The sequence below is a fragment of the Lontra canadensis genome, unplaced genomic scaffold (assembly GCF_010015895.1).
Source record: "Lontra canadensis isolate GAN:19392208 unplaced genomic scaffold, GSC_riverotter_1.0 scaffold73, whole genome shotgun sequence".
Taxonomy (NCBI): domain Eukaryota; kingdom Metazoa; phylum Chordata; class Mammalia; order Carnivora; family Mustelidae; genus Lontra; species Lontra canadensis.
This window is the reverse complement of record NW_022631067.1, coordinates 9,657,071-9,669,701: the sequence shown is the minus strand read 5'-3', so window position 1 is coordinate 9,669,701 and position 12,631 is coordinate 9,657,071. Positions and strand designations below refer to the sequence as shown.

The following is a 12,631-nucleotide window of genomic DNA, read 5'->3' as shown; positions in this document are numbered from 1 at the left end:
GAGTCAAGAGCAATAAGGGTATTTAGGTCATGCACTTTGGTAAGCATTCCATGATAAAATGAGTTCTATAAATTATAAAACTGGCGTCCATAAATAGCCATAAAACATTGCCTTGAAATGTACCTGTGAGCATTTTTTTTTTCCTTATGTGGCCAGTAGACCCAAAATAAAAATATATAAGAACATTTTTTCAAATGACATTATACTAAAATATGTTTAAATATATACCATGTGGTATCATCAAGTGAAGTTAAATAGGAAATACCCAGAGGGATTCCTAACTGTATTAGTCTTCAATAATGAATGAAACGAGTATCACTTCGCCCCCCCCCCACCCCCCAACCCCCCGCCGGGCCTCCGTGGCTCTTGTTCTTGGGCGTCCGCTTACCAGAGGCAGGGAAGAAAAGTTACTCGCCGGACTGTTGAACGGGCTTCACCGTGTGCGTGTGTGCCTGGAAAGCAGGGCTGATTCTGGGACGCTTCTAAGCCCTGTGCTCTCCCTGTTTTGCAGGTAAATGCGAGTGCGGCAAGTGCACCTGCTACCCTCCGGGGGACCGCAGGGTGTACGGGAAAACGTGCGAGTGTGACGACCGCCGCTGTGAAGGCCTGGACGGCGTCATCTGTGGGGGTGAGCCCCCTCATGCTCTCTGCCTCCTGCTGCCCATCTGCGGCCAGGGTGGCCTGCCTTTCTGCCTGCCTGCCTGCCTTCCTCTCTCTCCCTCTCTCTCTCCCTCCTTCCCTTCCTTCCCTTCTTTCCTTCTTCCTTCCTTCCTTTCTTCCAACTCCGGGGCACCTGGGTGGCTCAGTTGGGCCTCTGACTCTTGGTTTCAGCTCATGATCTCAGGGTCCTGAGATGAGTCCTTGCTGGGCTTTGCACCTGGGGACTCTGCTTGGGATTCTCTCTCTCTCTCTCTCTCTGCCCTTCCCCCCGCTCATACACTCTCTCTCCCTCTCCCTCTCTCAAATAAATAAATAAGTAAAATTAAAAAACAAAAAATAAAAAGGAAACTCTGTTAAAAAGAAGGTAAACTTAAAGCAATATACAATTAGACCTAAAAGCATTATATAATGAGGTTTGCATGATCTGTATCTTCTTGGATGCTTGATTCCGGGCTCTGGGAAAATATACTGTATGCCGGCCACAGAAGGTCACTGAAATTACTGTAGGTCCTGTGAAGATGGTGACAGGTTTTGCTACAGCTGACCAGCTGAACATGTTTATTATACTGTTAATAAAAACTGGTGGGGGAAGGAGGTATTACCTACCAAAGTGAAAATAAAAAAAAGGCAGTATGATTACACTCAAAGTTTACTTACAAAATCACACACACACAAAACTCCATTTCCATGATGGCTCAGAGACCCGACAGGAGCTGAAGGACCATAAAAATAAATAAATAAATAAATAAATAAATAAACAAACAAACAAAAAACCAAAAAACTGCAGGGAGAGATTGAGACAGAAAGTGGTCAGGCAGCACAGAGTCCCGAGGCTGAATGTGACAGTGTGTACCGAGCTCCGTCCAGTCAAGGGGGTTGGCAGCCATCACTGTCCTGTGTCAGTCTTTTGAGTCTTCCTTTGGCTGCGGTGATGTGTGCAGACCGCAGCTCTGTGCGGCTCTCCGGTGCTGTCCGGTGACCTGGGTGCCCAAGCTTACTTAGTAAAATACTCGGTCTCTCTTCAGATAATGATCATAATGTAATTGGGGGCTGTTATTGGGAAAAAATCAAAATGCACCTCCAACTTAGGAAGGCGGGGACACCATCTGTCTCACACCCATGCATGTCTCTCTGTGCTCTCTCATTTCAACTATAAAACACTGGCCATTTGAGCAAACATACTTTTTTCTTTCCTTTCTCTGGAAGCCTAAGATAAAGACTCCCCCCTCCCCTTTTTAGAAAATAGGTCTTGTGCCGGCTGCCTGTCTCCCACAGCCTGAGAGACTGCTCCTGCTTTCTTCAGGTCACAGATGAACAGGGAATGATGTTGGAGGCGTTTATGTCTCCAAACTAAAAACTGCAGACCGAGGATTTGAGCTGTCCTTCCGTTCACAGATCTTTCTCGGTACCACGGTTTTCCCCAGGGCGACATCAAACTGTTTTGACTTTTTGTCAAAATTCTTTTTGGCTTGGATTCTTTTCTTCAGTGGTATTTAGCGGAAATATCTGAGTAGATAATAGTCTCTCTCTCTCTATCTCTCTCTTTATGATTATGTTTACCAACTCATTTAATTCTTACAATGATACTCAAAACCCACCTGGCATGTAGAACAAACCACAGACCTGTCTTTGCTCTTATAAGCATCACCATGGTCCTCACAGGGAGTGTCTACCTCCCATGGGTCTCCTTGCCCATCTGCCTTGGTAACTGGTTGAAAGGGCTAGTATTCTAGAAACCTGTTACATCTGCAAACCCATTAAATTAGATTAACTCTCCCCCCAGTGAATCTCTCTCTTTCTCCAACTTGGGGGAGGAACTCAACCATGACAATATATCTGTATAGCTCCGTGCTAGAAGAGATCAAACATTTACTAGGTAAGCGAGAGACTATCTCACAAAGTAATCTTTTTTTTTTTTTTAAGACTAATTCTTGACTCTGCTTGTCTACACTCTGTATTTTGTCCATGTACTCAGAATTATTGCCCTAGGGGGAACTGATATCCACTAGTGAAGCTAATAAAAGACCAATGTATAAAGCAGAAAACCAGTTATTTGATATACAGTGAAAAATACAAATGTACCAGAAACGAGAATGCTTTGTAGAAAGAAACTCTGTGGGAAGCAAGATTCTGAGATAAGGATTTGAATGGACGTAATTTATTGGGAAGGTGAAGGAGATGTTGGTAGGAGAGTGGGACCATGGAGGCCTCGGTTACGTTTGTGTTATCAACCCTGTTACCGCTATGGGCAACTGGACCTGGATCCAAGGACAGGAGATGAAACTCTGGGAGCCCGGGGACAGCACACAATTCTTATTTATCCATCAATCATTGGCTGAGGACGGCTTCTAGGAGGCATTAGCTCCCCTGCCATACCCAGCATGCCTCAAAGATACTCACGTGATCTCAGAGCAGGTTCTCTGGCTGGGCAAGACCTTGGGGTAGAGAACTTCAGGTGGCACTAGGCGGAAGTCCCCGAAACAGTAAGGACAGTATTGGTCGGCACAATGTCATCTGCCAAAGGATTACAACTCTCATGCCTGCTGATCCGAGTATCTTCTCTGGATGGTGCAGCAGACACATCAGCACAGTCTTACTCTTTAATACGGTCTAGATTTTACCAGCCGTCCAGTCCAACCTTTCCTTAGACAGGATGTAACACAGTAGATGACACGAGAGCTGTAGACAGGCAGACAGGTCTATGCTGTGGTCTTGCTTATAATTTGGGGGATCTTTACTCATACAGTGAGAAATTAATTCTTAGGGGGTTGATCTTACTGAATAGAGATGGTATCATGGAACTTCATCAGAGGACAAAGGCATTTTCAAGTTTGGGGAGAATGTTGCTCCTGCTCCTGTGTGCTCCTTGGAGGCCCAGCCCTGCCGGCAGCAGACAGATAACAGCTGGATTTGCACAGCATCTCTGATCACTGGAATCGGATGCATTCCCTCAGTTCTTTTTCTTAAATCTTAGCAACCGGCTCTAAATAAACACCTATGCATTTACTTTCCTAGTCTAAATTTTATTAAAAAGTTTTATTGACCAAAGATCTCTGAATACTTTTCAAATATGTAAAGGGGGAAAGTCTTGGAACTTTTTCTTAAAAAAAAACTTATGGTCTGCATAATTCCATTTTAATAGTTGAATAATGTCCTTGAGAGATTTGGGATTAGGATGGTACTGGTATTTTAAGATTGTCTATAGGTAACCATGGTTTGTTTCTTTAACCCCTTTCTGCTTCATCCAAGCTCCCTGAGCCGACCAGCCCAGGCAATAGGGCAGACCATTACATTCTGCCCCCTGTTCCTCACTAGGGCCGAGGCACGCATCATTACAGATTCTAGTCAGTATTTTTTTTGCTTTTCTTGTCATTTATTTGTGAATCTTTATTCCTGATGGTCATTCCTATTGCTTGGGGAAGGATTGTTCCAGGAGGGAGAGGGAGAGATGTGCCCCTGTCAGTGGCTTACGCATGTTTATCCTCGGTAACATACAGCTCGGAAAGCTGCATAGAACTTGGAGTCCACACATGCACTCTGATACGATTCTTCGACAAGACACTCTCTTTTCTTCTTCCTCATGGCGATTATGGTTTAAAAGTTGCTGTGAACACCAAATTAGCGAATCATTATTCCTAAGAGAAATACGGGGCCATGTTCCTGCCTCTAATCAGAGGATTTTCATTAACAGATCAATACATGCCCTCGTATTATGTATGTTTCTGTCTAGAGTCACCTTGTGTCATGTTAACGTGGAACTCACGGCCAGCGGCCCTGTAACCCACACCGGAATGGAGATCACATAGCAGGTGATTTCTCTGTAAGGGACAAGACGGCCTTTTTGCTCTTAGGTACGCGAGGTGGCACTTTGGCACTCTACTTAGGGGCCATCTCAAACACCAAAATCATCAGCAAAAAGCACAAAAGCACAAGCAAGGACTAATCATACCGCAGAAAGGACACTTGATTCCAGTGTGAGAGCTGAATCAAGAGACCGGGGGGATCTTCCTTGACCTGAGCCGGGAACGTGACCCGTTCAGCCTGCACGCCCCAAGGACCTGGAAAACTTAAATGAGTATTGATTTCAGGGAATACAAATACATTTTAGTGAGTAAGCAAATTCTCAAATACAGGATTAGCAAATAATGAGAATCAGATGTAATTCATGTTCTCACTGGGAACATTCCCTCCCACCATAGTTTTGCACTTGGGCTCAGAGTGTGATTTCTTTGGGCCAGCTAATAAAGGTCCTGTGATTTTAATTTGTGTCTTTTCCGAGCACTACTTCAAGGGAGGAATTACTCAAGCCTTGGATCTTATAACCTTGAATTTCATCTATATCTCAGCTGTTCTCTGGAAAGAAAATGTAAGAGACATGCCATTAATTAACATGTTTGAATCTATAGTAACTTTAAGGTTAAGGTATACAGCATACTAAGCCAAATGATGAGATCACAAGTTCCTCCATGAACCTTTATGTAAATGTGCTTTAATGCTTAGAAATACAAATGACAATACAGTACAGTAGTTAGGACTACAGATGGGAGCCCCCCCCAACCCTGGCTCGGCCACTTACTAATAGTATTTGAGATAGTTTCCATAACCTCCATTTCTCACCTATAAAATGATAGTCATAATATACCTCTCTAATAGGGTGTTGTAAGAGTAGATGAGTTAATGCATCTGAAGTACCCAGCATATAAGTATCGTGCACATACGACGTACATATGTGTGACACACACATATCTACACATGTAGATATTATCACTGGTATGTATACATACAAAGAGACTTACAGACATGACAAAGGCAGAATTTTGTGCTGTGGACTACTGTAAACTCTATGCGATGTGTAACAGGGTTCCATGTTTGCTTATTAATTCCTTCTGTAACAACAGTTTATTCAAAGCTGTGACTTTCTGGTGTTCAGGTTTAGATGGAATGAGGTTTTCCCCTGTTTACTTTTTTTTTTTAAGACTTTATTTATTTATTTGACACAGAGAGAGAGAGAGAGCTCACAAGTAGGCAGAGAGGCAGGCAGAGAGAGGGGGAAGCAGGCTCCCCACTGAGCAGAGAGCCCGATGTGAGGTTCGATCCCAGGACCCTGAGATCATGACCTGAGCCGAAGGCAGAGGCTTTAACCCACTGAGCTACCCAGGCGCCCTCCTGTTCACTCTTTGCATAAAGCAGGCTTTCTCCTCACACTTGACAGTGAGCTACTGAAACCAAGTGGCCGCTGTGCGTCTCAGAAGCGTTTTCGATGGTTCTTACTCAGCAGTGCACCTTCTCTGGGGGATCTTCTCGAAGATTTTCCCCAAGCATGGGAGAGCACAGTGAAGAAAACACACCAGCCAGGGGGGTTTCCCCAAGCCATGGTATGCATTGCCAACGTTTCTGTATTTCTGTGTATCTAAAATTATCTATTATAAGAAAAACCCCTCTTCTTACTTAGTAACACCTTATCATAGCACATAATAATAATTAAATCAGCAAATACTCATTGCATATTTATTCCATGTAAAGCCCTGCTGGGGCCCTCAGTATTTTTCATCTCCTTGATGCCATTCTCTCTGACCTGTGTTCTTACAGTGTTCCTTCTGGTTCAACGTTAAACCTGTGGAAGCTGCTCTACCTTCCAGCCATTCCACATAACTGACTCACCCTGAGGTTCCTGATAAACCCTCCTTGCCCAAATCCTGGGTGATTTTCAGTACTCATTCCAAATGACCAGAATAAAACACAGGCGTTGTTATTACTCTGAAACCCCCAGGAAAAGGTCTCCCCTCCGGGCCTCAGAAACGCCAGTCCCACCCGTTTCTTCTCCCACTTCTCTTCTAACCACTTCATTTCTTTTCCTTGTTCCTCTTCCTAAGCCCACCCGTAAACCTTTGTATTTCCCTTGAAATGGCTTCTGGATGTCTTTCTGCTGTTTGCTGTCCTTGTGCCGTCCCAGCCTCTCCCACATTCATCTTCAGGTCCGTCTCTCAAGATGGTTTCTTAGCTCCGTTCTCCTTAGTTCCAGACTCTTTTTTTTTTTTCAAATTCGAATTAAATATTTTCATTGGGAAATTCTTCCAGCTTCTGTTTGGTTGAATCTGAAGTTATCATTTATTTCTTCATTGATTAGCAACTGTTTATTGAGCCTCTACTCTTTGCTGGCACTGGTTCGGCAGGGAATCTGCCGGAGCTTACAGTCATGGTGGAAGGGCAGATGTTGACAAAGGAATGACATTGAGCCAGATGTGCTGAAAGCAGAGCCACTTGTTCAGTGGGAACATAAGTAATCAGGGGATTTAACCCAGACTCTAATTCTCCATATCTGGGTAACAGTATATGGTGCATAGTATGCACTTTGCACATATTAATCAGCTGAACATGATGTCCACCATACTTGGTGGTAACAGGATGGTTAGAGCTCTGCTGTGTGCAGCAGTGGGTGTGACACAGCAGTCACAGAGAACAGTGTGTACAAGGCATCTGTGGGAAAGCCAGAGTGACATATTGTAAGAACATTTGAGAACCAGAAACCCTGGACGGTTGGAGATTGGAAAGCAAACAGGAGAAGGGTGTGACATGTTTTAAAAACCATGTTGGTGATTTGAGGATTTACTCAGAGGATGATTGGAAGCCACAGAAGGGGTTTACACAAGGCAGTAATATGATCCCTATGTTGAAAATGCACCTCTGGCTGTGGGGTGAAGTAGGCATTGGAGGAGTGTGCTGGTGAGGTTGGTGGGTGAATGTGGATGTTAGGAGAGCAGTCCTGGTAAGAGGTGAAGGTTGTTCAGCTAGGTAGAGGACAGGACAGATGGAAAACTTGGATGTGCTGGTGATGGGATTACCAACGATACGGACAACAGACTAACAAAACCCTTACCTTACTGTAAGAGACTCTGACCCTCTGTTAATCTCCTAGCTCTGGTTCCCTGGGAACAGATGAAGACAGTATACGCCAATGTTACCGGACAACATTGCTCCTGGTAATAGTGATCTGTGGTTGATAAATTTCAACTAGATTGGGAGGGAGTATGGCTGAACTATAAATGTGTGATGGAGATGCCATGCCCTGGTGGGGTTTCCGGGAACTCTGCTTAGGGAATCATTAGGAGAGATTTGGGCTCCTTTAGGGCATAAGTCTTCCTATAGGTTAGGGAAGCCTCAACATCTGTGCCATATGGATCCCATCTCCGGGCATCTGGGCTCTGTTATCAGAAGAGAAGGTAATTCCCATACCACTGTACTGAGCTGTCATCCTCATAAACGGCTGCAAGGACTTGCATGGGGAGAAAAGCCTGGTGCCGTCCTCCTGCCAGGATATGGTTCCAGCCTCTTTTCCCTCCAGGGAGACTAGGGCCAAATGTCAGCCAAAAGGCTTAGCGGAGTCCTCACTGCCCCAGGAGTATGAGCAGCATTTCCAGAAATCCATGATGAAGGAATGAGCGAAGGACGGGGTAGAATCAAGGATGAGTCCCAAGTAAGTTTCTGATTTGAGTATTTGGATGGAGGAGACAATGCTTTGTGGTGCCAATTGTCTCCATATTTTTTAAAAATGATTTCTTCATAGAAGGCCATGGAGATGGAGAAATTTAGATGTGCTATGATTTTGTCCCTTTTACCTGGCATCGTATTCCTTACCTTCACTTCTCCTTGAATACCTCACCATTTTTCCATCCTTCTATTTGTCCTCCAAATTACTTCCTTTAGTCAGCCTTTCTGAAATTCTTTTATACATCCTCCATACTGCAATACCTTCATCATAATATCTCCCCATTTCACTGTGTTCTTCTATGTCTCTCTTCCTCAGATCTATACCCTTCTCGTGGGTGCGGTAAGAGCCTCCCCTTCTCCCATTATTGTATCCTCAAACTTAGGTTAAGGATTGATCTCAAGAAGTTTTTTTTTTCTTTGAATAAATTGAAAATTAACAAGGCCACCAATAAGGGGAGAAAGGGACAGAGGAAAAAAAGAGAGAGAGATCCTAGTTTGGAATCAGAGAATTCTTCAGGTGGGAATGAGCATTTGACCTGAATCTTGAACAGCTAATATTTAGCTGTGGGGAGCTTGGGTGTGCAGATCATTTTGGGTCTGGGAGGGCTAAGCAAAGGCACAGAGATGAAAAAATATTTGCTATGTTGAAGGAATGCATTTGTTTCATTTTCTTACATCAGAGCTCTTTCTCAGCTGCTCTTGAATCCATCCTTGGGACTTTTTTTTACACTATTCTTTTATCATTTATAATGTACATTATTTCATTTCACCTATTTTATTTTGCTCATCTTTAGATGTTTGGGCATTATAAAATATTTTACATTTTTAATTTTTTTGACATTAAACAACTAAAAATTAATGGAAAATACAAAGGACAAAATAAAAATTCCTCATAAATCTATCATTCAAAAATAATGTCTGGTGATATTTTGTTGCATTCTTTCCTATATTTTTTGAGGGCTAGAACTTTTTAAAAAAATCATGGCTTATGAATCTTCTGTGGGTATTTTGATATTTTTTCTAGAGGAAGTTCACATTCTATGGTGTGTGTGGGTGTGGGTGCACTCTGCTGTATTCCTTCAGAAAAGATTTAAGTGAGTAGAAGTCATTTTTTTTATAAGCTGAGTGAACAAAGCCATACAGCAAGATGAATGGGAAGCTCCTATTCGGACAGACCAGGGTTTGGATCCTGGCTCCATTTCCAACTAGCTGTAGTAACTTACACAGGTTCTTTGGTCTCTGCCTTGATATACCCATGTGTGTGGAAAGGATATAACACCCACCAGTTTTCTTTTTTTTTTTTTTTAAAGATTTTATTTATTTACTTGACAGAGAGAGAGATCACAAGTAAGCAGAGCAGCAGGCAGAGAGAGAGGGGGAAGCAGGCTCCCTGCCAAGAAGAGAGCCCGATGCGGGGCTTGATCCCAGGACCCTGAGATCATGACCTGAGCTGAAGGCAGAGGCTTAACCCACTGAGCCACTCAGGTGCCACTCCCACCAGTTTTCTTTATGGTGAGAAGGAAACATAAGGAATGAAACGTGCCTGTGACTGCCAGCCAAGTAGGCATCCATGCACGTCTTCTGCTTGTAACAGGAACCAAAAGATTGAAATGTCCATCTTGGGAAGAGGACAAAACAATGCATCTGTCTTGGATATCTTAAAGCATTAGCTGTGGGGTGGTAAGAAGAAAGTTGGCGTCATATGAATCATCAGTTCTGTGTCTAGGAGGAGTGGGAGCTCTTTGTAGAAAGCATTTAGTGCCCCCCCTCATGTGGCAGCCGGGGGTTACCAATCTTACTAGTATGAGTGAGTGAAACTCATATCCTCCACCTGGCATGGCTTTGGAGGCGAACAAGACTGAGAGTCACTCACGTAGGTCATTTTCCCTATTCACCACCAGACGCAGAACCATAGTTTGCATGGTCTTTCACCTGGAGAGATGAGCCAGCGTATGGCCAGAGAGTCGTGCAGGGCTTGCCTGAGTATTTCAGCAAACAAGGACTGAGTGAAAGCAAACGCATCCATAAGCCTACCAAATGAGCAGGCACATGAGAAACAATAACTAGCCCTACTTATCTCCTCCTAAGAGTAACGCTGAAGATGATTTACCATTTCTGGTGGGTGGGGGTAACTTGGTAATTGTACCTCAAGGTGGATGTAAGTAATTACATAATTCTAGGCAGTTCGGGTTTGATTACACCAAAATTACATCCTGAAAATGAGTCATGAAATGACTGGCAAACAGAAAATCCGTATGAAGTAAGACCCTTCTTACTTTAAGTTATTGGTGAATCACGTGCAATGATCATAGACCACATGCGGACCTTCTCAAGACATCTTTATTACCAATGAAAACTGTATGTGATCTGTAAGTGCGTGGATTTTTTTAATGAAATAAGTCACTACTGAAAAAAACATGCTCTATCCAGAGGGATAATCCTAAGAATCACTCACATTTTAGTGGTATACAATTTTAAGCATGTATACAATTTTAATTTAATTTCATGAAGAAAATATATCCACATGTTGGCTCGTGTGTGTTTAATTGTTTTAGGCTAATAGAAACTTAACCAGAGACCTCCCTCCTGCCCTCCATTTACCCAGGACAGGAAAAAGAAATGGCCTGCTTATTGCTGTTCTTCTTTCCTCTGTGTTCCTGGAATAGCTGCTGCCCATGGGTCCAATTGAAGAAACAAGAAAGGATAATGAAGAGCCACCTCTTAATTACACAATCCGCTCACATTTCTTCTGGGAGTTCTTTAGTTCATAGCTGCAAATTGAAGGAGCACATGCAGCCTGAGGATAGTGACCCCCAGGTGTTGCTGGATTGCTGACCTTGACAAAGGTCTCCAACCACGGACTCAAGCCAAGCCTCTCTTAGCTTGGGAAGCAGGGGGATTGTCTCCAAATGACATCACAGTCCTCTTTTCTGAGTTCCTAAGTGTACTAGTCAGAACTGCAGGTAAATCACAGAAATATATCTGCAGGTTGTCACTCCAGGGATGGATGGTGAGGGGTCTACCCGAGAGCCATCAATGTCCCGTACACCTCTGTCTTCACTTCCGACCTTCCAGCATGACTTTTACTGTCATGCTCCTAGAAAGCCTCCAGTATATCTATCTTCTAGGGAAGAAAAAGGGGAGAAAAAAGGGCAAAGGGCAAACAGCAAAGGACACATGCTGGCCGAGTGTGTCTCATTTTCTTTGGACGATAGTAGCTTTCCTGGAAACCTCACCCAAAAGATTTTCTCTTGTATCTCATTTGTTAGAGCTGTGTCTTAGATCCAAAGGAGCCTGGGTATTCAAACATTTTCAGATGGGCATATTTTCACCTCCCTGAAAAAAAAATGAGGGCCCACCCCAATATTAACAAGGGAAAAAGAATATTGGGCAGGCAATACGTAGTGTCTGAGACAATTAGATCCATTCATAGGTCAGTTTCCTAATTGAGAAACATCATTGCAGTGTTTTAAAGAAATGTGTCTCAGAACCGGTGAATTTCATTGGAAATGGTCTTTGTCTAAAGCAGCCCTGTCCAACAGAATTTTCAAAGATAACGGGAATGTATCTGCTTCATTTTACTCAGGAGCCACTGACTCCACAGAGCTTTCAGGCACTTGATATTTGACTGGGGCACCTGAGACACTGCACTTAAAATTTTACTTAATTTTAATACATTCAAATAATCATGTGTGACTAGTAACTAATACATTGGGCAACACAGGTCTGGAGCTTCCTTGGTGAATATTTTGGTGTGGGGGAAGGGAAGCAAATAGGAAGAAAGAGTGAGGACGGGGATACCAGATGCGCGGAGCTAAGTATCTGGGAGAGGTGAGTGGCTCTGGAAGTGAAAATCAAATGGAAAATTACTCACCGGTGAGAAGACTTGGAAGTGAAGTGAAGGCCGATTTAGTGTACTTCAGATGGCTCATTAGGCTGGCTCTTTCTCGGGTTCACTCCGAATGATCTGTTTACACTTATTATACGAAGATAACTTATCGCTATGGTTTCTGCCTCCCAGCAGACACGTTGTTCTTACTGAATGGTACACATGCATTGGGCTGCAATAAGTCTGCCACCCCTGGGTGTTTCATTCATAGACCTAAGTGACAGAGTTGGTCTGGCAAAAGCTGAGTGAAACTACTCTTTTTTTTTTTTTTTTAAGATTTTATTTATTTATTTGCCAGAGAGCACAAGTAGGGGGAGTGGCAGGCAGAGGGAGAAGCAGGCTCCCCACTGAGCAAGGAGCCCAATGCAGAACTCAATCCCAGGACGCTGGGGTCATGAGCTGATCCGAATGCAGATGCTTAAGGGACTGAGCCACCCAGGTGTCCCTAATTGAAACTACTCTTATGCTCTTATGTTTTTTGTTGTTGTTGTTTTTGTTTTTTGTTTTTTGTTGTTTGTTTGTTTTTGCTTTTTAACCAATTTTCAGGAACATTCTACTCAGTAGACCACCTTTATGGAATAGCCTCCCTTTTCA

The 12,631-nt window shown here is 43.3% G+C and overlaps 1 protein-coding gene across 1 annotated transcript in view; it reads left to right on the top strand.

The window, feature by feature from the left end:
- The window catches only part of ITGBL1 (integrin subunit beta like 1), a 212,384-nt gene that overhangs the window by 187,824 nt on the left and 11,929 nt on the right, over positions 1–12,631 (top strand). Inside the window, exon 8 of the mRNA XM_032881088.1 lies at positions 512–628. Coding sequence (XP_032736979.1) covers positions 512–628 — 117 coding nt within the window. The remainder of the gene's footprint in view (positions 1–511; positions 629–12,631) is intronic.